This window comes from Hydra vulgaris, chromosome 12, assembly GCF_038396675.1.
Source record: "Hydra vulgaris chromosome 12, alternate assembly HydraT2T_AEP".
NCBI classification, from domain to species: Eukaryota; Metazoa; Cnidaria; class Hydrozoa; order Anthoathecata; family Hydridae; genus Hydra; species Hydra vulgaris.
In genome coordinates this window covers 32,441,294-32,465,500 of record NC_088931.1, presented here as the reverse complement: position 1 = coordinate 32,465,500, position 24,207 = coordinate 32,441,294, and the positions used below count along the sequence as shown (strand labels likewise).

General features: G+C 29.6%; 1 protein-coding gene across 1 annotated transcript; it reads left to right on the top strand.

The window, feature by feature from the left end:
* The first annotated feature begins 261 nt into the window (after window positions 1–261).
* LOC136087720 (uncharacterized) lies at window positions 262–2,521 on the top strand. Its single transcript, XM_065811145.1, has 2 exons — window positions 262–1,545; window positions 1,816–2,521. Exons 1-2 carry the CDS (start codon window positions 948–950, stop codon window positions 2,298–2,300), a joined length of 1,083 nt encoding a protein of 360 aa, XP_065667217.1. The 5' UTR covers window positions 262–947; the 3' UTR covers window positions 2,301–2,521.
* The last annotated feature ends 21,686 nt before the right edge of the window (window positions 2,522–24,207 follow it).

Here is a 24,207-nt window from a genome sequence, read left to right as displayed (position 1 = left end):
TATACACATACATGTATATAGATATACATGTATATATATATATATATATATATATATATATATATATATATATATATATATATATATATATATATATATATATATATATATATATATATATATATATATATATACATATGTGTGTGTGTGTGTGCGTGTGTGTGGGTGTGTGTGTGTAAAGTATATTTCTAATATGGTACATGTATTTGCATGCTATTTGTTTATATTGACAGTCCCATTGTATACTATTGTGTTATTTGTAGTTATTAAAATGGTTCGCAACTATACCAGAACTACAAGTAGAGGTGCCAATGGAAATTGGACAATGCAGAACATGACTCAAGCTATTGAAGCTTGCAATTCCAATGCTTGCAGCAAGAACCAAGCTGCTGTAAATTTTGAAGTTCCAGAAGCAACACAAAGTCGTTACCTTAAAAAATCTTCGGATCAATTTCCAATCAGCAATGGAACATTTCGTCCTATATTTTTAATGGAAATGGAAAAATTACTTGCAGAATATTGAATTGAGTTGAGCAAAAGATTTTTTGGTATGACCAAAGTACAGCTCAGAAAATTTGCATTTGAATTTGCAGAACATAATAATGTTCAACATAATTTTAACAGGGAATTAAAAATTGCTGGTCTTGACTGGTTAAGTGGATTTTTGAAACGCCACAACAATATTTCATCACCAACTCCTGAAATGTTGTCTTTGGGTAGAATTCAAGGTTTTAACTCCCCACAGGTTGCAATACTTTTTGATTTACTTCGAGATCTCTTGAGAACGCATAAATTTTTATCTTCAAGAATCTTCAATGCTGATGAAAGTGGGTTACCCACTGTACCAACAAAAATCCCAAAAGTTTTTTCAGTCAAAGGCATTAAAAGAGTGGGCAAAGTTGTTTCTGCTAAAAGAGGAAAAACCGTAACCATAGTTTGTAGCATGAATGCTGTTGAAACTTACATACCTCCAGCTTTTATTTTTCCACGAAAAAAGAATGCGGCATGATTTTCTGGACAATTCTCCACTTGATTCAGTTGGCTTTGCTCATAATTCTGGTTGGATGACGCAGGAAATTTGTGTAGATAATTTAAAGCACTTCGCTTATCTCACAAAACCAACTATTGATGATCCTGTTCTGTTAATTGTGGATAACCATAACTCACGCATAAGTTTTTCCGCCATTGAATACTGCAGAAAACATTCAATTGTAATGCTAACATTGCCACCACATGCCACCCATATGATGCAACCTCTAGATGTTACCTTCTTTTCACCATTCAAAACTTACTACAGTCAAGCTTGTGATTACTGGATGGTAAATCACCCAGGTAGACCAATCACTAAAGCACAGATTCCTGCACTTGTAAGACATGCATATGACCGATCAGCAACAACTGGCATTGCAAGAAAAGGATTTGAAGAAACTGGAATCTGGCCCTTTAATCTGCAGATCTTTTCTTCAACTGACTTTGCACCATCACTGACCAGTGATAGCCCAATACCAAAAAATCAGATTATATTAAATAATCAATCAGGAAAAAGTATGTAAATTATATATTATTTAGACAGTTCGGTTTTTTATTTGTTTCTTAAAACTAAAAGTTAAAAAATGTTTGTCTTTGTTTTTTTTATCTACAAATCTTTACCTGACAATTTATAATTTAAATAAGCCAATAACTTCAGCTTATCTATAATATTGGACAATTATGCTAAATAATAGAATATGAAATAACGTAAAATTAACCTAAATAATTTAATGATGATTTTTATGACATATGTTATATAATTTTTTCTGTAATATTTTGTTCCAGTAGTTGAAGATCGCCAGCAACAGTCAACATCAAAGGTGAAACTTAATGCAGTTACATCAGCATTGACCATATCATTTAACAACAACAACTCTTTATCATTGCCAACTGTTAACACTGAACCAAAATGCATTCAGTCGAATGCAGATGCAAATGTTGATAGAACCCAAACAGAGTTAAACGATGTGCCAAAAACTGTATCACCTGAGAACATTCGACCTTATCCTATTGCTTGTAGGGTTACAAATAGTGCTGGCCGTAAACGAAAATTTAAGCGAGCAGAAGTGGCAACAAGTTCCCCTTTTAAAGCTGCAGTTCAATTAGCTGCACTCGAGAAAAAAGAAAAATTGATGAAGCAAAAAATAAAGAAAGCTGTTAGAGAAAAGAAGGGCCATCATAAAAAAACAGCTGTAACTTACGATAGAAAGAAAAATGAGAAAGCCAAAAAAAGAGCAAAAAAAAATCCAAAAATCAAGTTTCAAAAATAGTTGACAAAACTGAAGAAATTTCATGTTGGTATTGTGAAATTATCTATGGTGATCCTAATGATCCATTGCTTGATGATGACTGGGATATGTGTAAATCCTGTGAACACTGGTGTCATTTAACTTGTGGGCAATATGTTGAACGCAAATTTACTTGTACTGTATGCTTGTGTAGCTTAGCAATTATTACATTGTTTTATTGCGTATTAAGATATTTTGTTTGACATTTGTTTTATTTTGTTGTTTTGGAATTTACTATGAACTGATTAGCAGGTTTTTTGGCATAGCCCTATATAAATATATAAACTTAATTTTTATTAAAAATTACACCACTATTTGTATTACTTATTTTATAAACTAGAATTTATGATACCGTGATATTTAAGACAGTAATGGTATCATGAAATTAACTTATCCTAAAATCGTCATCTTGCCCCGCATACGGGGCAAGATGACGATTTGAGGTTACATCGGTTAATGAGTTTTTTCCAGACTATTTTCAATTTTTATAAGATTTTTTTGATACATCAGTAGCACATGATAATTTTTAATCACTTCTTGATAAAGTTTTACTTATTAGAACACTTATTGACTAAGATATAAGTGCTTTTCAAAACGTTCGTCATCTTGCCCCATGTTCCCCTACAATAGACTTATATACATAAATATACAAAAAGTCGTAGTCAATGTAACTTTTAATTATATTCAAATAAACGTATTTAAATAGTAAATTTTAAATTAATGTTGAATAAAATAAACCAATATTTAGATATTTAAGAGCTAAGTATAATTTAAAAGTATGTAAATATATTATCTATCGATAAAATTACTTCTTTAAGTTTTCTCTTAAACAAAAATAACCCCACTCATGAGAAAAATCAAAATTTTTTGACACAATATTGTTCTATAAAAAGCTCCACGAAATGAAATACAGGTTTTACCAAAGTTTGCTTGGATAATTGGTTGTTTAATAGAATTATAATAAATCACGAGGCTGGAGAAGAGTAGGTTTTACACTTGAGCATTAAAGGAAGAACTTTAAAAACATTTACTTTATATATATTAAGAATATTCATATTAATTAAGAGAGGCTTTGAGTGAGTAATACGATCTTTGAAATTTATAAGACGTGCAATGTGCGATAAAGTTTTTTTTTCTCTTTTTTTATCATATTTATTTGGCTTCAATAAAAAACTACAACTTTATATTTGTATATAAAATTACGATCAGTAGATCATACGATCTTATCATGAAGCCCTTTTCAATATCAAATATAATAATAATAAAATCAAATTAACCAATATAGAAATAAATCAACATAAACTATATACAACTGTGCATTTAAAATATAAATATACTAAAGTTCTTATGTTTCATATATAAAATATATGAAACAAAAGTACTAGAAACAAGAAAAAATGTTTTCTGCTGAAAAGATAACTTTTTTAAATTTTCGTTTGGAAGAAGTTCAAGTCCATTTCAAAGACAAGTCAAAATTAGGAAAAACTATTTTGTTCCATAAATAAAGACCGCGATAAGAAAAAAATAGTTGTTCAAATTTAGTTGGCAGAAAGGTTCTTGTAGATTTTTTCCATTACGAAGATTATATTTTTTTATGGGTTTTACAGTGTAAAGGTTTATAAATACATAAGGAGATAAATGATTTTTACATTTAAGCATGAAAATTAAAATATTATAAACATTTAGTCCGTATACATTTAACGCTTTCATTTTTCTCAGAATTAGTTTTGAATTTGAAATACGTTTTAAAAAAATAGGAGAGCTGCGTGTTTCTGATGCTGATAAATAGATTTAAGTTAAGTTTTGTGCGCGCTTCCCCATGCAATACTTGCATAATTTACATAGCAATGGATAAACAAATAATTTAGTTGTTTTAATTGTTGTTTATTTAACATAAGTCGAACTTTATATATAATTTCAATACTTTTAGCGACATGGAGATATTATCGATTTGTTGTTTCCAGGATAAGTTTTCGGCTACAAGAACTCCAAGAAGTTTTGTAACTTTTTCTTTTTTTAGTATTGTATTATCAATAAAGAGGTCGGGCATCGTATTTGGCAAAGATATTTACCGGATATTGGGTAAAAAAGTGTCCACTTTGTTTTATCAATATTGGACAAGTTTTAAGTTACTTTCGTAAGCAATACCCCAAGCAGTGTTAACATAATTAACATGACAGTGGATAAAAGAGTAATAAAGTTGCTTTGTTAAATTTTAGCATCTTAAATACATTTTCAAATTTAAAAAAAAAAGTTGCTTCATTTTTACCTAATTTAGAAATTAATGGAAAAGCGTAATTATTTATTGGACTTATCATATTAGGAATATTTTTAGCTAAATTAGGTCCAACATATACAAAAAACCTATTTAGCTTGCTTGCTATTTGTTTAGGTTCATATAAAATAAGCCATCTATTTTTATAGTGCTAGGTATAGAAACATTTTTAATTTTTTTTTACCAGTAATTTAACTTATAATTTGACACATACGCTTTATAAGATTTATATAGATTAATAAAGCGTACATGTCATTATAGTAAATCGCAATAATATGTTTTTTTTGCTTTTTTTCTTTGGCTTTCAAATTGTTTAGTGTAATTCTTATAAATTATTTTATTTTCAGGAGTTAGTTTTTTTAAGTATTTTATATACAGTTTTTAATTTGTTTTTTTTTAAATCTGTATTGACCCAAGGTGACTTTAAACTTTTATCGGTTTTTATAAATTGACATTTTTGAAAATTTACATCGTATATTTCATAAAAGGTTTGAAAGAGCCTGTCATACATTATATTTGCTTCAAATGAACTGTTTATATGCTTCCAATTTATTAGAGAGAGCTGATCCTTAAATGATGCCATATTTTTATCATTGAAAGAGCGCTTGTAAAAGACTTGTTGTTTTTATTTTTTTATTTTTTTATCTTTTATTGCCAGTATGAACAACATTAATGAGAAACCACCATCACCCACTTTTGAAGGCTTCTCAGCCAACTTTGTGGTTTTATAAGTATGATCTGATTTAAATGATGACACAATATTTAAATTTGAAGACCTCGTAGGTGTTTCAGAAATATCATCAGATGTAAAATGAGAAGACGATATAGGCGTGGAAATGAAATCGAGACTTGCAGCTTTATTAATCATTTTAATTGCTCAAACCTTTCCAACAATTTCCCCCCAATAAACTCATTTCCCCCCACAGTTCCCCCCCCAGTGAACTCATTTGCAAGTTCTAAAAATTGCTTTACTTTAATTAGACGAATAGAAATCTTTTTTGTTTGTTCGCAGCATATAATCTTCTTAAATATATATACGTGGATACGAGCCTTTGAAATAATATAAAAGACGACAAATTGAGTTAAATGAACCAGAAGCCTCATGGAAATTTTCTTACAAGGTTTAAACTATGAGTTTCATACAATTGTGTCTGGGGCTCGAATTATTGCAAAAAAATCTAATCCCAAAAAAAAAAAGAATTCCCCCACCTTCATCCCTGGCGCCGCTTTGCGTAAGGGAGTGGGGCTGCGTTAGTATAAAATCTTTTCTACATTAGTTCGTCTTTGTTATTTTTTTAACATAATATCTGTCATATTTAAATATTATCTTATAATTTTTTCGATAGGTGGAGTTTAAAATAGTGCAAGTTGATGTTATAATTTACAGCTAAGTTATAATTTAAAGTTTAAGTTGCAGTTATAGTGTAATGAGCAAGGAATGTATTTAATACCATAAAGATATTGCTTTTAGTTGTTCTTTTTACTTAACATGATACTTAAAAAATTAAAAGTAAAATAGTAAAAGTAAAATTGAAAATATTACAATATTTAAACCACTTTATTTAGTTATAGAAAACTGTTTAATATGTTTACATCTGTCTAACAACATCTGTGGAGTAGTCCAAGATCATCTGTATTTTTTTTTTCACTTTATTAACATCTGTCCAATATCGTCTGAAAATTCAACGACGCCTTACAACATCTTAAGAAAGATAATATGTAATACATGATATATATGTAACTACATCTGGTAATTTTTCTCCAAGATTAATAACACCTGGAAGAATTTTCTCCAGATGTAGTTATATCTGAAAAAAATTATATATGTAACTACATCTAGTTAAAATAATGCATGATAAGTTAATTCATTTTTAAAATAACATCTTAAAATCTACAGATGCAGTTGCACAGATGTTATTACACTTTGATAATTTAAAAATTGCAACTATATCTAATTATATTTCGTTAAGTTTAAGTACAAGCTTAAATTATTTTTTCAAAAAAAGATTTCTTTGAACAGGAGTAAAATAGTTTTTTTTAATTTAAATTTTTTATAATTTTATTTTTGGTTTAATTTTTGGAATAATCACTTGTTTAATTTTTTGCAATAGAATGTTTTTTTTTAAAACTATTTTTAATTATAACTTTTAAAACTATTTTAATTACACTTTTAAAACCATTTTCAATAAACAAAAAAAAAAAAAAAAAACTATTTAAAATATTTACGATTCAAATAAAACTTTCTTCCTCACTTGCACTTCTATCTAAATCTGATATTATTACTGTAGCTAGATTATTTGTTTAACTTTCAGGAATGATTTCCCTGCCTTGGGGCTCTTGGTTGAGTAAAGGCTATAGATGGTGTCTCGATAAAAATACTCATCTTGGGCAGATGTTAACTGCATCCAGTTACTGTGTTCTAAGAGGTTTCGTAGACAAAGTTTATAGGGGTAAGCAAAAATGTTTTGCTAACCAGCCTCGAATTCAGTGTTGATGGGTACTATCCTTTGATTTGCGGAGACTCCAATAGTCACACACTTGGCTTGGGGGTATACATACGCATCAACTATTCTATTTGTCGTGAAATCAGGTTCGAATCATTTGAATTTTTTTTATGTGCTTTCGCTTAGCACCTTTTCACCCTATCACCTTTCTGTTTGTTCTTTATTATTTTCCTTTTTCACAAAGCTACACTGTTTTAGATGTTATTTCTGATCAAATTTGCCCTCTCTCTTTACTCCTCTGCCAATATTGTTGTTATTGGTGATTTTAATGCTCATCACACTGAATGGCTTGGCTTTAACGCCACTTACCTTGCACTAAAGTCTATAACTTCTGCATTTCTCAATGTCTTACTCAGATAGTTAACTTTGTGACTTGTTTTCCTGAAAAACTTAACCATTTACCTTCACTCCTTCATTTATGTCTTGTTTCTGATCCTAGCTTGTATTCTGTTTCTCCTTTTTCTCCCATTATTGGGGTAAAAAGGAAACATCAGTCTAACAATTATAATATAATAAAAACCGTCCAACAATTATAATATAACAAAAACAGTAATATAAAACTAATTTTAAAAATATTAACAACAGAAAAAATAATACTTATTATGATAAAAATATAGTAATAATAACAATAAAAGCGATAAAAATAAGACTAACAAAAATATTTCAGTTTAAGAAAAATAAAAATAGTAAATTTAAAAAAAGGTATTAAAATTAGTATTATAACATAATCGAAAAGAGAAAAATATTAGATAAATAGAGGCTCAGAGTTAGGGTTATAAATAATAAGTTGAAGAATGGTATAAGATTTATAAACAATATTTTTCTAAGAAATTATTAAAGAAAGCAGTTTTAAATTTTGAGAACGACTTAAGAAATTTTTGTTCAGAAGAGAAATTGTTCCACGTTTCTATGCTTTTATGTTGTATGGACTCATAGCCGTAATGAACAGTTTGATATTTAGGTACAGATAACTTATAGTTGTAAGCAGATCGTAGAATATTGTTACAATTTACCCTATAATAAAAGAGTTGATAAATTTAAGAGGTAGGTAATTATGATTTTGGTTCGAAACAAATAGGCAATTTGATAGCTGAATAAGTTCACACATTTTAAGAACTTTAGATAAAATATAGATAATAAATAAATAAAACTGCAACTAAATAAATAAAACCGTAACATACTCTACATACTGAAAAGTATGCTACAGCTTTATTTATCTATTTAGCAATTTAAGGATCTTATTTCTGCTACAGCTTGGGACTCTCAAAGACTGATGAACTTTAACACAGATAAACTCAATTTTTTTCAGTTAATCGGTATCGCAATTATCTAGATGTTCCTATATTTATGAACGGTAATGTAATCGATGTGTCATCTACTTTTCATCTTCTAGGATTAACTCTTATTTTCAATCTTTCTTGGAAACCATGTATCAAATCCATTGCAAAATTAGCATCTTCTAAGGTTGCATCTCTTTATTGTGCTTGTCACTTTCTTACTTAGGATTCTTTTCTTTATCTATACAAATCTCAAATCTGTCCTTGTATGAAATACTGTTGCCATATCTAAAGCGGATCTTCCATTGGTTTCCTTTCTCTTTTAGACTAGGTGCAAAAATGCGTCGTAAGCATAGTTGGACCTACTTTTGCAGCCAACTTCCAAACATTATCACATCGTCGTAATGTTATTTCTCTTTCTCTTTTCTATAAATACTATAAGAGGCACTGCTCTAAAGCTTGCGTCTCTTGTCCCATCTACTAAAATTCATTATCATATTACTCGTCATTCAATTAAGTTTCATCCTTTAACTGCGACTGTTCCTAAGTGCTCCAAAATTTCTTATTCGTCTAGTTTTTTCATCAAATATCAGCTCTTTGGAAATCGTTTCCTTCATCTTGCTTTGCTGATTCATATAATTTGCAATCTTTTAAGTCGCTAGGTAATCGTTATCTTGCTCTATAAACTTCATCTTTTCTCTTCCAGTAACTTCCAACTCTAATAGTAGTTGCTTGCATCCTTGTAGGAAGTGAACATTTTGAAAAAAAACAAACAACGAAAAAAACCTAATGTTAGTTTAACAACTTTTACAAAATGAATGATCACTATTTAATAAGTTGATTGTTTTTTAATGTTTGGAGTAGTTTTTTTTTTAATTTTTTGCAGTCCAGTTGAACAAATTCGCAAGCTATTTCATGGTATAGTTTCAAAACACACACGAACACTGACATCTGCCTTACTCTTTTAAATTGGCTGCTTTTATGAAAATAATTAGCTTGTCTAGTGTTGTAACTGAATGTTGTATGTAACTCACAATTTTTCAATAGTACAGTTAAAAATATTATTTTCAGTTAATGTAACATTGTAAATGAAGCATAGTGATTTGAAAATTATTTTATTTTTTACACCGATCCAACCAAGCAATTTCAACATTTCTGTTTTGTGAGTTGACCAGTCACATTTTAATATGATTCATTGATTTGTTTTGTAGCTTTTTAAGGTATTTAAGTTATTATTGTTTATATCAAGAAAAATAGAAGCACAGTATTCATAGTGAAGAGACATAGTTTAAAAGATTATCTTTTTGGTCCATTGAGTTAAATATTTGCTTATTCTATCAAGATATCCAGTTTTATTTGCAACTTTATTTGAGTTGTTAATCAATAATAATCCCTAAATATTTCACTAAATATTTCACATGCTTGCATTGTATTTATTTTACTATACCATTCAAGTCTTGCATAGTTAAAGGAATAAATTTACAAAAACCATAAATATTGCTATTTAGTGATAAATTTTTCATTGCATTATAATTCATAGCATTTTGAATTGACGATTCATTTTCAATTATTACTTTATATTAAAAATTCATTATATTTATCTAGAGTGGACTTTTTTATTTTATTTCAAATTTAATATTTTCCATTATATTTGATTTAATTATTGATTTGATGGTTGTTAGATATTTCAACAAAATTCCACATAGCTTTAAAATCATTTTTGACTGAATCAATTTTTATTTTATAGTAATTAGCTTTTAGTTTTCTTAATAGCAATGTTTTTTTATTTCTTTTTAAATTTGCTATATTGTATATTACATTTGCTTTCACTATAGTATTTCAATCAAAATATGTTTTCCATTCTTGATTATATTCTTTTATTGCACCTGTATATTTAGAATAATACTTTTAATAATTCTTGTTTAACTATTAACCATAACTTCAATATTAGTTTCTTCTTTTATATTAGTTGTTTCAATTGAAATATTTTTATTTAACAAAGAATAATCAATTCAATGAAAGTTCAGTTTACTTTGAATCATCTTTTTTCTAAGATAGAGTATTTAGAAGTAATCATTTCATGGTCAGAAAGTTTTTCTTTTTTATTAGTTTTGATAAGTGTACAATTAGTAATTGCTAAATCAATACAAGTACTTGAAATTTTCAGATATTTTTATTGGTTTACTGTTGAAAATATACAATTCTTTTTTTTTGACATATAGCTTTAGTTTTATATAGTGTTTGTCATTTAAAAGTTTATGTTGAAGTCACTGATAATGATAACATATTTTGAATGAATTGTATTCAAATATAGAAAAAACACTAAAATGAAAGTTAATTTTGTTAATGACTAGTTCAGTAGATAATAACAAATGACTTGTCTTTGACGATAGATTTAAGATCAAACTTTACTTTTATGTCACTTCTAGAATATAATATATAACCACCGTATTAAGCATTAAATAATTCTAAATTTATAAAAGAATAGCCAATATTATTAGCTCTCAGCTAATTGCTAATCTACCATTTTTCTTATTTATAATATAGTCATATATATTTATATCTATACCAGCTATAACCAGTTCAAATTTACTATTTCTTATGTTAATTTATTTCACAACTTTGAATGAAGCCTTATCATTCAAATTATTTAGAGCTATTATGTCGTTTTCTAATATCTCATTGATCGTGTTTTGTAATTTTAAACTCAATCCTTTTCATTTTTTCTGTTCTTTTTTTAACTGAGACATTTACTACACCTTATTTACCTGTAATTTTGACACATAGTCTGTCTTTAAATTTTTGTCATTGCAGCGTATGATTATTTCATTATTTTGATTTTGGATATGATGAATTTCCACTCTTATTTCTACTTACATTTCTTTTGGTTTGATATCGTTCATAACCAACTTTTTTGTCTTTATTTTATCCTGATTGTTAATTTTTTTACAACATTTTTACTGTATGTTCTTTTCAGATATACTATTTACATCACTTGATATTAGTGGGATTTATTTTATTTTGCAAGTCTTTTTTTATAAACCCGAGGTTTTAAATTCGATATTGAATGATCACTATCTTCATCTGATTTATAAGCATTAAGTGGGGTTTGGTGTTTTTTAGTTTTTTTCATTTTCACCGCCAACTACACAGGCACTAAAAAGTTTCCTAAAAAGTTTGAATTAGTATGTTGGAAATAAATTAACTTTAGAGCATTATTTTGGAGATGAGTTAGTCTTTCAAGCTGCTTCGATTGTCCCCAATCTTGATAACCATTTATTGAGTGAAAAATAGCATCATATATATTAAAACAAGTTTTATGATTAACATAATGACGGATTTTACCTAACATGTCGCTTGATCTGCTTAATTTCAATGCTAAGTCTTGAAGATGAGATGCAAAAGATAATTTAGAGTCTATTTTGATTCCAATATATTTATGTTTGTTTTCTGTCCACTTAATCTGAAATTTAATTACTTATTTATTTATGTTTGAACAGCTATAATTATAATAATTTCTGCTTTTTTTAGAGGTAAGGGATAGTTATTATAATTAATAATATTAGCTAGATAGTATATTAGCTGGATAATATAGCTGGATAATATTATCTAGATCGTGATTTATATTTTTGTTAAGTCTTTAAAGTAATTTGTTAACATTTAAATCATTGATAAAAATAAGAAAAAGTAGTGGTCCTAAAACTTGTGAAACATCATTAAAAGATTTAGCTACTTCTGAGTTAATACCGTAGTGTTTTATTTTTTCTTAGAGGATTGTGTTACCTCAATTGTACCAAATGCTTTATTTATGTCAATAAACACTCTACAGGCAAAGTGTTTATTATTGAGAGTTTGTTTAACTTTTTCTGCTATTTCTATTAATGAACGAGTTGTTGAGTGTTTGTTGCAAAAATTATATTGGTGTTTGTGAGGACATTTATATTTCTCCAAAAAATTCTCTAGTCTTTGAACATTGCTTTTTCAAACAGTTTACTTAGGCTGAAAAGAAAATAAATAGATCGATAATTGGAGTAGCCTAGAAGAAAACCCATTTTGTGCATAGAAATATTATATACTTAGTTTATGTACTTAGGCTTTATGTATCCTAAAAGCTTCTGGAAAAATACCATTTTTGAAAGAATTATTCATCATCGTACAAAGAGGTTAGGAGATAATGTGAGATACCAATTTTATAAGAAATGTTGGTAGATTATTGGGACCAAGGGTTTTATTATTTTTAAGAGTACTTTTTATGAGATTATGTTATGAGATTATTTTATGAGATTATGTTGTGAGATTATTTTATGAGGTTATGTTATGAGATTATGTTATGAGATTATGTTATGAGATTATGTTTAAGAGTAGTTTTTATGAGAATATGCAGTGAACTGTTTTAATTTTCATATGTCACGTGTCAATAAAACTTTTCTTTTATTATTATTTAAGTTACGTATATTACTTAACTAATATTAAATATCTATTTAATTACCAATTATATTTCTTAGTTTTTTCAGCTTTCAACTTGAAAAGTTATAGGTTATATGAATCAGGAAGACATGAAGATGAGAAAAGGTTAAAGTGAGAGGAAAAAAACTAGATGAATAAAAGTTTTTAGAGATAATATTTGTAGAAAAGAGAAAAAAGAATCAACTTTACGAGGAAAGAAACTCAAGCTTAACAGATTGAGCACGTCCAACTACATTTATAATCCGTTTTTGAACCATGTCAAGAATAGAAAGAGCGTCATTAGAAGAGCCAGCACAAAAATGACACCAGTATTCGATTACAAGGAAGAATAAGAGATTTGTAGAGATAAAAAATGGAATCAGGAGTAAGAAAATGGTGAGCACGAAAAGAAAAGCAACCTTAGCGGATGCTAAATTAACAATTGATTGTATATATATGGTTTCCATAAAAGGTCTGTAGTAAACAATAATCCAAGAAGACGTATAGAAGGGGACTCAGTGAGAGGGTTGCCATTAATTAATATAGGATTTTCAACAGTATTGCAATAGTTTGCAGTAAAAAACTGAGTTTTGCCGTAGTTAAAACTTACAAGCCACTGCAAGCCCTAATCTGTTACAGAAGTGAGATCAGATTCATGAGCGATCGAAAAGGAAACACTTTTTGTCAAGACAGGAGTATAAAGTTGAGTCATCAGTAAAAAAGCTACTTTAGATGTAAGGTTGTCGGGAAGATCATTAATGCAGATAAAAAACAAAACAGGACCAAGGATAGAGCCTTGAAAAAACAGAAAACAGCAGATGGCATTTTTAAGTAGACAGGAAAGCAAGACTCAATCAAGCATTTAAATTGTTTAAAGAGAATTAAAAAAGAACTCTAGAGAAAAAGTTTGTAAGACTATGACAGTAATGTTGTCTGGACCACAAGCCATACAAGAGTTTAATTGAGATATGATTTAAGCAACGGAAGCTGGAATGATTTGAATGTCTAATAATGGATTAACGTGTTTAATTGAAATGGAAGGAAAAGAATAATAAAATTGGCCATAAGATTCAAGAGTCGATTTAGAAGAAAAGTTCTTTGCAAATAGTTCTACCTTATCCTTGGGAGAGTTAATAAGATCAGTCCCATGAATGAAAAATGTGATATAATAATAGCACCTCCTAATATCTAAGATTTTATCTATCATATGTAAATTATACAATAGAAATATTTAATATTAACTAATCCTAATTTCCAAAGGGACATATACATATAAAGTAGTAGTTATATACACAAGTAATAAAACAACACAACTTCCTAAGAAAGATGGTAAGCAATTATTTATGACATTCTTCCAATAATTAAATTTGTTCATTCTCAAAATCGTACGTTTGGAGCGCTCTCCAGTTTCGTTGCAATCGTACACTAATTTAATCTTACACTAATCGTACACTAATAAAAATTTTTTTGGCCGAAATTCGCCCACTGTGCGATACTGGTCAAAAGCAGGCCAAAAGTCAAAAAATGAAAATCATTATTTTAAACTTATTAATTTGTAATAATAAAAGCAAAACCCTTGTGCATATTATTTTTTAGCAAAAAGCTTATTGACTTTATAGTTAGCTTATCAACGCAGTTAAATATCTGTTACTGAAAACTTGTATTTTATGGTTTTATAAACAATAAAATTACGTGCTCAAATAAGTATTGTTTACAAAAAAAGTTATTTATCATAATTGAAAAATTAACTATGGACGATAGTATTCAAGGTATTTATATAATATTTTTGAAAAACGTTTTATATTATTTCTTTAAATTTTAAGTAAAAAGTGCGATCAAAAAAGTACGCAATAAAATTTATTTATTTTCTTGAACCCATTTTTCAAGCATCGAAAATGCTGTGAACCCGCGAGATCCCACTTTGTTATAATTTGGATGTTGTTTATAAAAGTGAATTCTAAAGATTGGTTAAATAAAAAGGCCATTTTTTTTAATAACTTCATTAACTAATTTTTTTACTGGTTTTGATGCTTTTTTAGAAAAAAAACGGCGTCTCTTTCTTCTTTGAAAAATCAGTCAAATTGTATATGGATATAGTTATTATGTTTTTTGAGAAACTGATTTTGTAAAATGCATTAAAACTACAAAATTTAGTAGCACACATAATTGAAGTGAGACATATATCTTACATTTCTCTTTGGCATTGAAATAAAATATTATTGATTACTTTTTATTTTATTTTAAATTAGTTCTGTAAAGTTATAATGTGATTTTTCAATCAATATTTTTATTTTCTAAGGTTCACAAAAAGATTATTTTTATATTTTTCGCACTGAAATTTTTGAAATTTTGAAAAATGAGTTATTTTCAGATTTAGTTGACCAGCTTGAAGTTTTGCAATCACAGTTGCGTGTAAAAAGAAAAATTTCTATCTACGTTTCAATAGATGATAGAAAGAAACTAAAAAAAGTCTTGACTAAATTAAAAATAAAATGGAAAAGTAGTAACCGAACAATAATAATATTCTTGGATACACATGACACATGGTTGAAAGCCTCAACAAATATTTGCGTAAGTTATTTAATGCTTATTTCTGTTAAAGTTTTAAATTTTTTTTATTTTTTTATTAAACATTTAAATATTTTCAGATTGTTCCGGCACAAGTTAAAAAATCAAAAAACCATAGTGCAATGCGTCGACCACCTTTTAATTTTGATGAAGCATGTAAACAAACAAAATGGCAAAAAACAGAGAAAATGCGTTCCACATTTATTTCATCCGAGTTAGCATTTGCTTTTTAGATGAGTCTTCGGGATTCAGGAGCATACAATGCTGCAGTTACAGTTAAAGATTTACCATCTACCATTCAAAACCGAACCACAAAATGTATAGAGAGTCTTACATTGTCCCAAATCACACTTGTTTACGAATTATAAAAACTCAACAAGATGTAGTCGATTCTTAGAATGTTAATATTTTATCAAGTTTCATTCCTATTAACAAGTAGGGATGAGATTTCAATTTTCGGTCATAGCGAATATAAACAAAGCTTTGCTAATGGAATAAACTCAGATGCAAATGTTTTTCTGACTTCACTTGTGCCATTACAACTTATGTATACAAATTCAGTTTTATGTCAGGATGTTGTTTTGTGGAAAATAAGAAACCTCTATCTTCTCAATTTTATTGACCTTTCAGACTGCAATTTTTTCACGAAAATGTCCAGACAAGAATTAATGAAAAAGACTTGAAAAAAATAACCGATACCTCTCATTATTTTTCAACGAAAAGAAATAAAAATACGTTATAATTTGGTCTTGAAAATGATTGACGGAAAAGTTTGCAATGCAATAACATTTACAAAATCCACAATGCGGTCTTGTTTGTGTTCTGCTGCTTTGACTTAATTCAATAAAATCAGTTTTGTTAAAAAAATAAAAGTTGAATGATCCAAATTGGATTACGGTTTATCAACGTTGCACGCATGAATTCGTTTTTTTTAATGTTTTTTTTATCTAGGGTATAAATTCGGGATAAAAAAATTGCTAGCAGGTTCTGCCATTGAAAAAAGGTGCAGCTAGGCTTATTAGTTGATCGACCAAAAGCTTGAAGGTTTTTTAATAATTTAAAAATGTCTGCTGATTTTCTAGGAGTTGATGTAGTAACTAATAAATCGGTTTCACGTAATTTTACAGGTTTTATCTTGTGGCTTTTTTTTTTTTTTTTTGAATGTTAATGCTATATTTTTTGGTACAATCCTCTTATAGGCGAAGATATTGTTGGCTTAGCATAGGAACAACCACAAATAGTCATTAAACTAATCCAAATTAGCATCTGTTATTGACCGATATTTTTGCATACCGAAGTACTACTCAAGCGTTGAATAGTACTTCGGTACGCAAAAATGAGTAAGGTGGCAGAGGATTTGAACTCGTATCGCACAACAGTCCAGGTTTATCTTTCCGTTTGTCGCTCTAACCAACTGAGCTATCCAGCTTATAGATACAGATAAACTCGATAACTATTGTGCAGAAACTGCATTACTGTTTATCGAAAAATATCCTTGGTACAACATGCCTATAACAGTACACAAAGTACATTTTCATGAAGCCTTAATTAAAAAAACGGCAATACTACCCATAGGGCAACTATCTGAGGATGCAAAGGAATCGAAAAAAAAAGACTTAAAAAAGTATTGCGAGGATTGCTTCAGGAAAAACTCCAGAAAAAGCACAATGCATGACGTGATTTGCAGATTTCTGGTTTTGTCAGATCCTGCAATATCTTTACCTGTAAAACCTCATGCAAAAGTCAGCAGAAGTTTGTTTTCTCAAGATTTACAAAGGTTATCACCTCCGAAGATTAACAAAAAATCTGAAACTCATTCGTTTGTGATAGACTTTATCAACAATATTTCACCAATAAATGATTCTTATGTTGATTTAAATATTCGCTTTATAGTAATACGGCTTCAATAGTCTTTGAGCTTAAATCGAATCGAATTGAAGTTAAATGGTTAAAAACGATTATTCAAATGCATTTCTAATGATTATTTTTTATAAAACACCGCCATTTTAAATCTGCCATTATTCAATTTTGTATCACTTACATCAAATTCAAAGTCAGGGATTCAAAAAAATGCTGTACACAAATTTTCAAGCAATTTTTCAAAATTCCACCCACTGTGTATCGGTGCTACATCTTTCAAAGATACTGTAGATTCTCTTTCGCTTGAAAACTTGATGTGCGCATACTATGGCTTAGCTTCTATTAGTTCAGCGTCTTCAACTTTTTCTAGAACGAGGATGTTTCTTTACAAATACTTTCCCTTGTTCTAGCAGTAGGTAGATTTTCCGTTTGATGTTCTCCGTTGAAAATTGAAGAACTTCTCATGTGACCTTGTGTTTGTTGCAGTACACAGTAATAATCGTATTGAGTGAAATCCATCTTGTAGCACAATTTCCAAATTTTTGACTGCTATATTTCTTGATTTGAGAAGTGTCGCTGATTTCCATACTATCTTGTTAAAGCGCTCCACCTTATTCTAGGACTATAAGGCGTTGTTCTGCTAGTTGCAACACCTCGAGTGTGCAGTAAATTACGTAGTTACTCTGATATTAGAGAGCTGCCTCTATCAGAATCAACATAAGCAGGGGTGCCAAACAAAGAGAAAGAGTTTTTGAAACACTTTAACGCCGAAAAAGAGGAAGTATCAGGAAAAGGAAAAGCAAATGGAAATCGCGAGTATTTGTCAATAATCGAAAAAATATAACAATTTTTAGTTGATGCTGGAAGTGGGCCTTAAAATCATCTAAAGCAATTTAAATGGTTGAATTGCTTTTATAAGGTGAGCATTAGGTGGTTTGTAAAATTGAGGTTTAAATTCACAGCTGGTGATGCAATGTTTTACGACACTTTTGATTTCTTTTATGGAGTATGGCAAATTCCGACTGCGGACAAAATGGTTTATACTTATTATGCCTGGATGACACAGAGCAAAATGGTGCTCAGCTGACTTTACTTTGTTTGTAGAAAAATGTCGAATTTGTGTTAATATTATTAGGTGGTTTTTGATTTAATATGGTGAAGCATGAGGAACGTGTTAAACAATCACCTACTTAGTTATATTTACCTGGTCAATACTGTGTCGTAGCTGTAGCAACCGACTTTAGTACGCCATTGCATAATTTTGTTGTTTTTATTTTGCCTCGATGGTTCTGATTGAACATATACGAAACAGCTTGTTGGTTGGTCACCAAAGGTATAATGGCGTCCAGTCAAATAATATTCTCACTTCAAGAGAGCTCATACAATTGCGTATGCTTCTTTTTTAATAGCCGGTTGATGTATTTCATGTGTGTGTAAGGATTTTGAAAAGAATGCTACAGGCTTTCCATTTTGGTTTAGTGTTGCAGTTAATGAAAAATTAGATGCGTTGGTTTCCACAACAAACGGGATTGTTTCATCAATTATTTTTACGACAGCATTGAACATACTGCTTTTTGTAGTGTAATGCGTCTCTAGCTTGCTGATTAGGTGGGAATGTTGAAAACTGTAATGGACGTTTTGGAATATTTAAAGATAAACTTAGAGTAAACTTAGAAGAGGAGCAGCCGTGGCGCAGTGATAGGACACTTGCCTCAGAAACAAAGGATCCGTGGTTCAAACTCCACTTCTGGGCAAGTTTTGCGACAACAGTTTGGAAGGAGGCGTGAACTTCAGATTAAATCCTTATCCGCAGTGCTCTGTGATAAGACTTTAAGGACTTCTTGAAGCACCTAAATATATATGTATAAAAAAGAGTAATAAGCAAAGAGTCCTACAACTCTTTGTTATAATTTACTGTTTTACGGAAAAGTAAATTAATTAGGGGATGCAATCTCTTTGGTCCTGGCTTTATACTATTACGAGATAGAAAGTAGCCGAGTAGATTTATAGAATTGAATAAAATTATGCTTTACTGCTTTTAAACGTAAGCTTATTTTCCTCGGCTGCTTTTTATAGTTTCTTTTAACTAAAGTTGTGTTCAGTTTGAGTAACACCAGCTACCGTAATATTATCTAAATATGCATAGGTCTGTTTTAAAGAGTTTCCAATTATAAATTTGTTGATTTTCCTTTGAAAAATACCAACAGTATTTGTTAGCCCAAATGTAAAACAAGTAAATTTGTACAACTTGCAATTCGCTTCAAGCGCTGTATAATATTTATCTTCTTTCAGATGTAGTATTTAATGGTAAGCGCTTGTTAGATTAAGAGTACTAAAAAAGTGGTACTTGGGCAATTTTTTGATCTGATCGTCTGTTCTAGACATAGGATAACCATCGAGGTAAGTGAATTAATTGATTTAAAATTTGGAATATTTGATACACATTCGTTTTTTGTGTCGTTCATTTGTAGTGATTAGGATTTGTGTCCCCCAAGTTGCTGTGCTTGGATCTATACTTTTGTCAATTATTAACTTTTTTTATTTCGCTTTGAATAAAATGCTTATCGACGTGACTAAATTTTCAAAATTTAGCTGCAATTGGAAGACAGTCTTTGAAGAGATTGGTAAATAATGTTGCTAAAGATTTTTGAGATTTGTTTAGACTGCAAACAAACAAAAAGGGTAATTTTCACCCAAAAGTAACTTTTATGTTGCTATGTTTCTTCATAAAAACTTAACCACGAATAACATCAGCGCACAAGCCAGGTAAGATGTATAAAGTGATGTCAGTATACTTTTGATTTTGTGCGAGAGACAATTAGGGACTTCAGCATTTATCATTGCAGACACATCATCGGGTTTAGAAACAGCTAATAATTTATTTAATTTAAATACTTTTGCAAAATGTCCTTGTTTCTGGCATTTGAAGCAAATAGTATCCCTAGCAGGACAAATTGAGGTACGTTGGACTGATATTGCTCAGAGTGTTTTTGCGCAGATTTAAAAAATAGTAAATAGAATTGGGGGGGAGCGCAGGGGAAGGAAAGATCTTCATAAGCTTAGGGTGGATGGAAAAATTTTCCAAAAATTAATAAACGTTCCCCTCTATTATTATAGACTCGAGAGTATGTATACCCCAAGCTAAGCATGTGACTATTGGAGTCTTTGCGAATCAAAGGATAGTACTCATCTACACTGAGATCTGAAAAAGGAACCGCGGAATTAAAAGTCTCACTAAGAGCACGTAAGTTTGGTGAATTTTGTAAGTGATAATATTCAATTGATGGAAGATTGCTTTGCAGTCCATGAATATTTGTAAAGAATATATTAAAACAGTTCGGTAGTGGGAATTGTTTTTTATGTTTAACATTTTGGGTTACTTTTGTAATGTTTAAAGAGAACATGACTCATTCATAAATAGAGCACGGACTCCTTAACAATGAGCTATGCAATTTTTTCAGTTCTGTTAATTGACCAAAAATCGAAACAAATTGCTCCTTATGTGGCATCAAAAAGTGTTAACAAGAAAATCATCCATGCGCAACATGGGACTGTTAAAAGTCTAATATTTTGCCGCTGATGATGGAATCAGCATCTCTGAGAGCTACTACAAAGTTTGGGAAACCTCACTAACAGCCGGCCTCAGAATCATTAAGCTGAATTTTAGAGTTTTATCCTCATTAGGAGATAACTAGAATTAAAACAACTAGAAAAGTTTCATAGCACTATCAAGGAGGTACACTCAAAAACCTAATAGAAGAGTCATAAAGATTCACCGTTCATCGTCTTAGGCAGGAAAGAATGAAAAACAGGGTTACATTTACACCAGCCTAATAGATGAAGAAAGGGTGTTCTAGGCTGGTTTACAGAAATATTCTGCTTACCCCTAAAGTCATTGCCTTGGAGGCCTTCTACAAGACAATAGCTGGAGTGCAGTTAACATCTACCAAATAATACTATTAACCCCAATAAAAATGTTTTGGGAGGTGATTAAAAACACATGTAGAGATCCATAGCAAGTGATTTTGAAATCATTTCAAACCGTCCGTGAGACTTTTTTCACTTTTAGTTTTTTTCCACGTTTGTTAAAATTTTCGCCTATAATAAGTAAGGCTTTTCAATAAATTTAGGTTCAAAATATTGTCCCACAAAAAAAATTATAAAATAACAAATGCATAGTTACTCTTAGCAATACTTTTTTATTTTATACAAAAGTATAACGACGTTGACGTTTATGTTTAACGACGTGAAAGTAAAATGTAAACAAAACTTTGTTGCTTTACTTTGAAATTGAAAGTGTTTTATTAGTTTTTTTCTTTAAAAGTTGTGATAAAAATACAAAATCAAAATGCCAAATTCAGCAAAAACACACCTAGAATAATGACAATATTAACACTTTCAAGTCTTTTTATTATTATTCTAGTGGGAGCTTATTTGTTTGGAGCGTTATTGGCTGCTTTTATATTACTTGGATCAATGATGGGATTATATATTTGTAATAAAATTATAAAAACATTAAAAAGATTAATATTTAAATATTATAACAAATTATTTTCCAATTCTATTTATTCCGTAAGAAATTCCACCTGAAATAGCTCCGCCCAAAACAGCTTTACAAACGGTAGATAGAAGAGCGCGAGCAAAGGAAGGTAAAACCACTTTAGATACCATTCCTAGAAGGGGTTCTAAAAATTTTCCACGCACTCGTCTTGTTCTTTTATTACGTCTTTTATGGCGTCTTTTATAATGTCTTTTTTTATGTCTTTTTTTTATACATTTTTTTATCGCGGTATGAGAGATGACAATAAAGTTGGTGCTAAAAACTGCTGCTAATAAGGGTAGAAATTTACCACGCATATGTTTTTTTAAATGTCTTCGTAAACGTTTTTTACCTGCGCCTTTTAAGGAAGTTAAAAAACTCTTCCTCTTCCTCTTTTTCTATGCATTACGACGTTTTTGAGATTAGATAAAGGTTTTTATATTGTAATGTATTTTTTTTTAACATATGCAAATTTAGTTTTATACAAACGTTTATATGTCAAATTAACTGGGTGGAAGAATTTTAGCAAAAAAAGAATCAGGAAAATAAGAAAGCGTTCTTATAAAATCGGCTTTAGCTTTAGGGTTAAACTCTCCACCTCGAATTCTTCTTCGCCGCATTCGTCTTCTTAAACCTTTTCTACCAGCGCCTTTTAATGGAAGTAAATAAACTCTTCCTCTCCCTCTTTTTCTATGCATTACGACGTTTTTGAGATTAGATAAAGGTTTTTTATATTGTAAAGATGGATTTTTTTAACATATGCAAATTTAGTTTTTTGCAAATGTTTTTTATGACAATTTGTCGGTATCCGAATTAACAGGGTGGAAGAAGTTTGACAAGGCTCTATACTGAGGAAAAATAGAAAGTGCTTTTATAAAATCAGCTGTAGGGTTGATGGGTCGTAATTTTCCACCGCGAAATTCTTTTTTTTCTTTTAAATCTTTTTTTTCTTCAACATGAAGTTTTTTTTATTTTACATGCGGCGCAACATAATTTTTTACGCATTGCGTTGTTTTTGTAGATAATCGAGTGCGTAACCTCCTACGTTTGATTTCAGTAATCATTTAGCGAAATTTTTAACTCGTGTAAAAAATTTCCCTTTCCCTCTATGATGGCATAAGCTACCTCTATGATGTCGATGATGACGACGGTGGTCGCTTCTTCTTGTACGCCTGCGAGCCATTAACACAAGAATAAAAAAATAACAAGTTTTAATTTTTTTAAGAGTTTTTTTAGAATTAAATACTCGTCGGCTTATAAAAATGCAATACAAATACGGTTCATTTAATAGAAAATAAAAATGTCTTATGAAAAATTAAGATGCTTTAAATTTGTTAGGAACATAGGTTACTTGTTCTTCATCTGATGTTCCAGTTTGTACAAGTGAGGCTGGATATTGAAGATACATAGTAAGTATACTTCTAAATTGATCCGTAAACTGCACGTTGATTTGAAATGAATTTTTTTCTGCAATAACGGCTGGAGGTTTATCGTTGACATAATTGTAATCGGTAGTAGTGTCAATGACTATAGGTTCTGTAGTATTAGTAGTGCTAAAATACCGAACAGGACTTTTCAAAAAACTGTCGTCGTCGACATTATAATAATTTTCAAAACTGTTAAAATTAAAAGTAGAGGGTATATTTTCTTTACACCAAGAAACATAACTTCTCCAAATTTGCCATTCATCGTCAACTTTAGTGATATCAAATTCGACAGTGTCAACTGGTGAATTAACAAATGTTCTTCTATAACTACAAAGAGTAATTTTTTTAATTATATTACAAGCCATTTCAACTGGTGTAAAACAATTTTTGTTTAAATGATCGCTTTCTTTTTTTGAATTAACGCAAAATATAATACAGTGTGGTACAATGTCAGCTGTTTTTATATTTCCTAAATTCACAGCGACTTCGTTGAGATTTTCTACATTGGTTACAATTTGTTCGTAATGAGCAAAACGTAGTAAAGTATAAGCTTCGTCTTTCTTGCTGTTGATATATAAAGATCTTTCTAACGGTAAACTCGGTTTGATTCTATAAGTATTGACATAAATCATAGGGTTTTTAATAGCCAAACCTACGTTGGCAAGCGCTGTTATCTCGGCATCGGCAATAGGTCTTACCCATTCCAAGAGTTGGTTTATATCATTTTCAACATGAAATTCTAATCTAATTTGTTTATTTTTTCCAAAATAGTCTTTCATTTGAAAAACATTACACAATAAACTCAAAGGTACTCTAAATTTCATACCTTTTTCCCCAGTTAAGAAAGAGGTTGAGCTGTTTGAAAACCGGGATATTTTTCATTTAAAATAGCATTATACTCTGCACTTATATTACCACTTGTTGCTTCTTGTAATAAACGATTTTCATCATCTGCTTTTGCTAAAACATTTTCAAGAGTAACATGACCGTTT

Excerpts from the sequence above, each read along its gene's own strand:
- LOC136087720 (XM_065811145.1), top strand. The coding sequence starts at position 948 with ATGCTGTTGAAACTTACATACCTCCAGCTTTTATTTTTCCACGAAAAA. Across the intron at positions 1,546-1,815 it reads AAATAATCAATCAGGAAAAA|TAGTTGAAGATCGCCAGCAA; the intron begins GTATGTAAATTA and ends ATTTTGTTCCAG.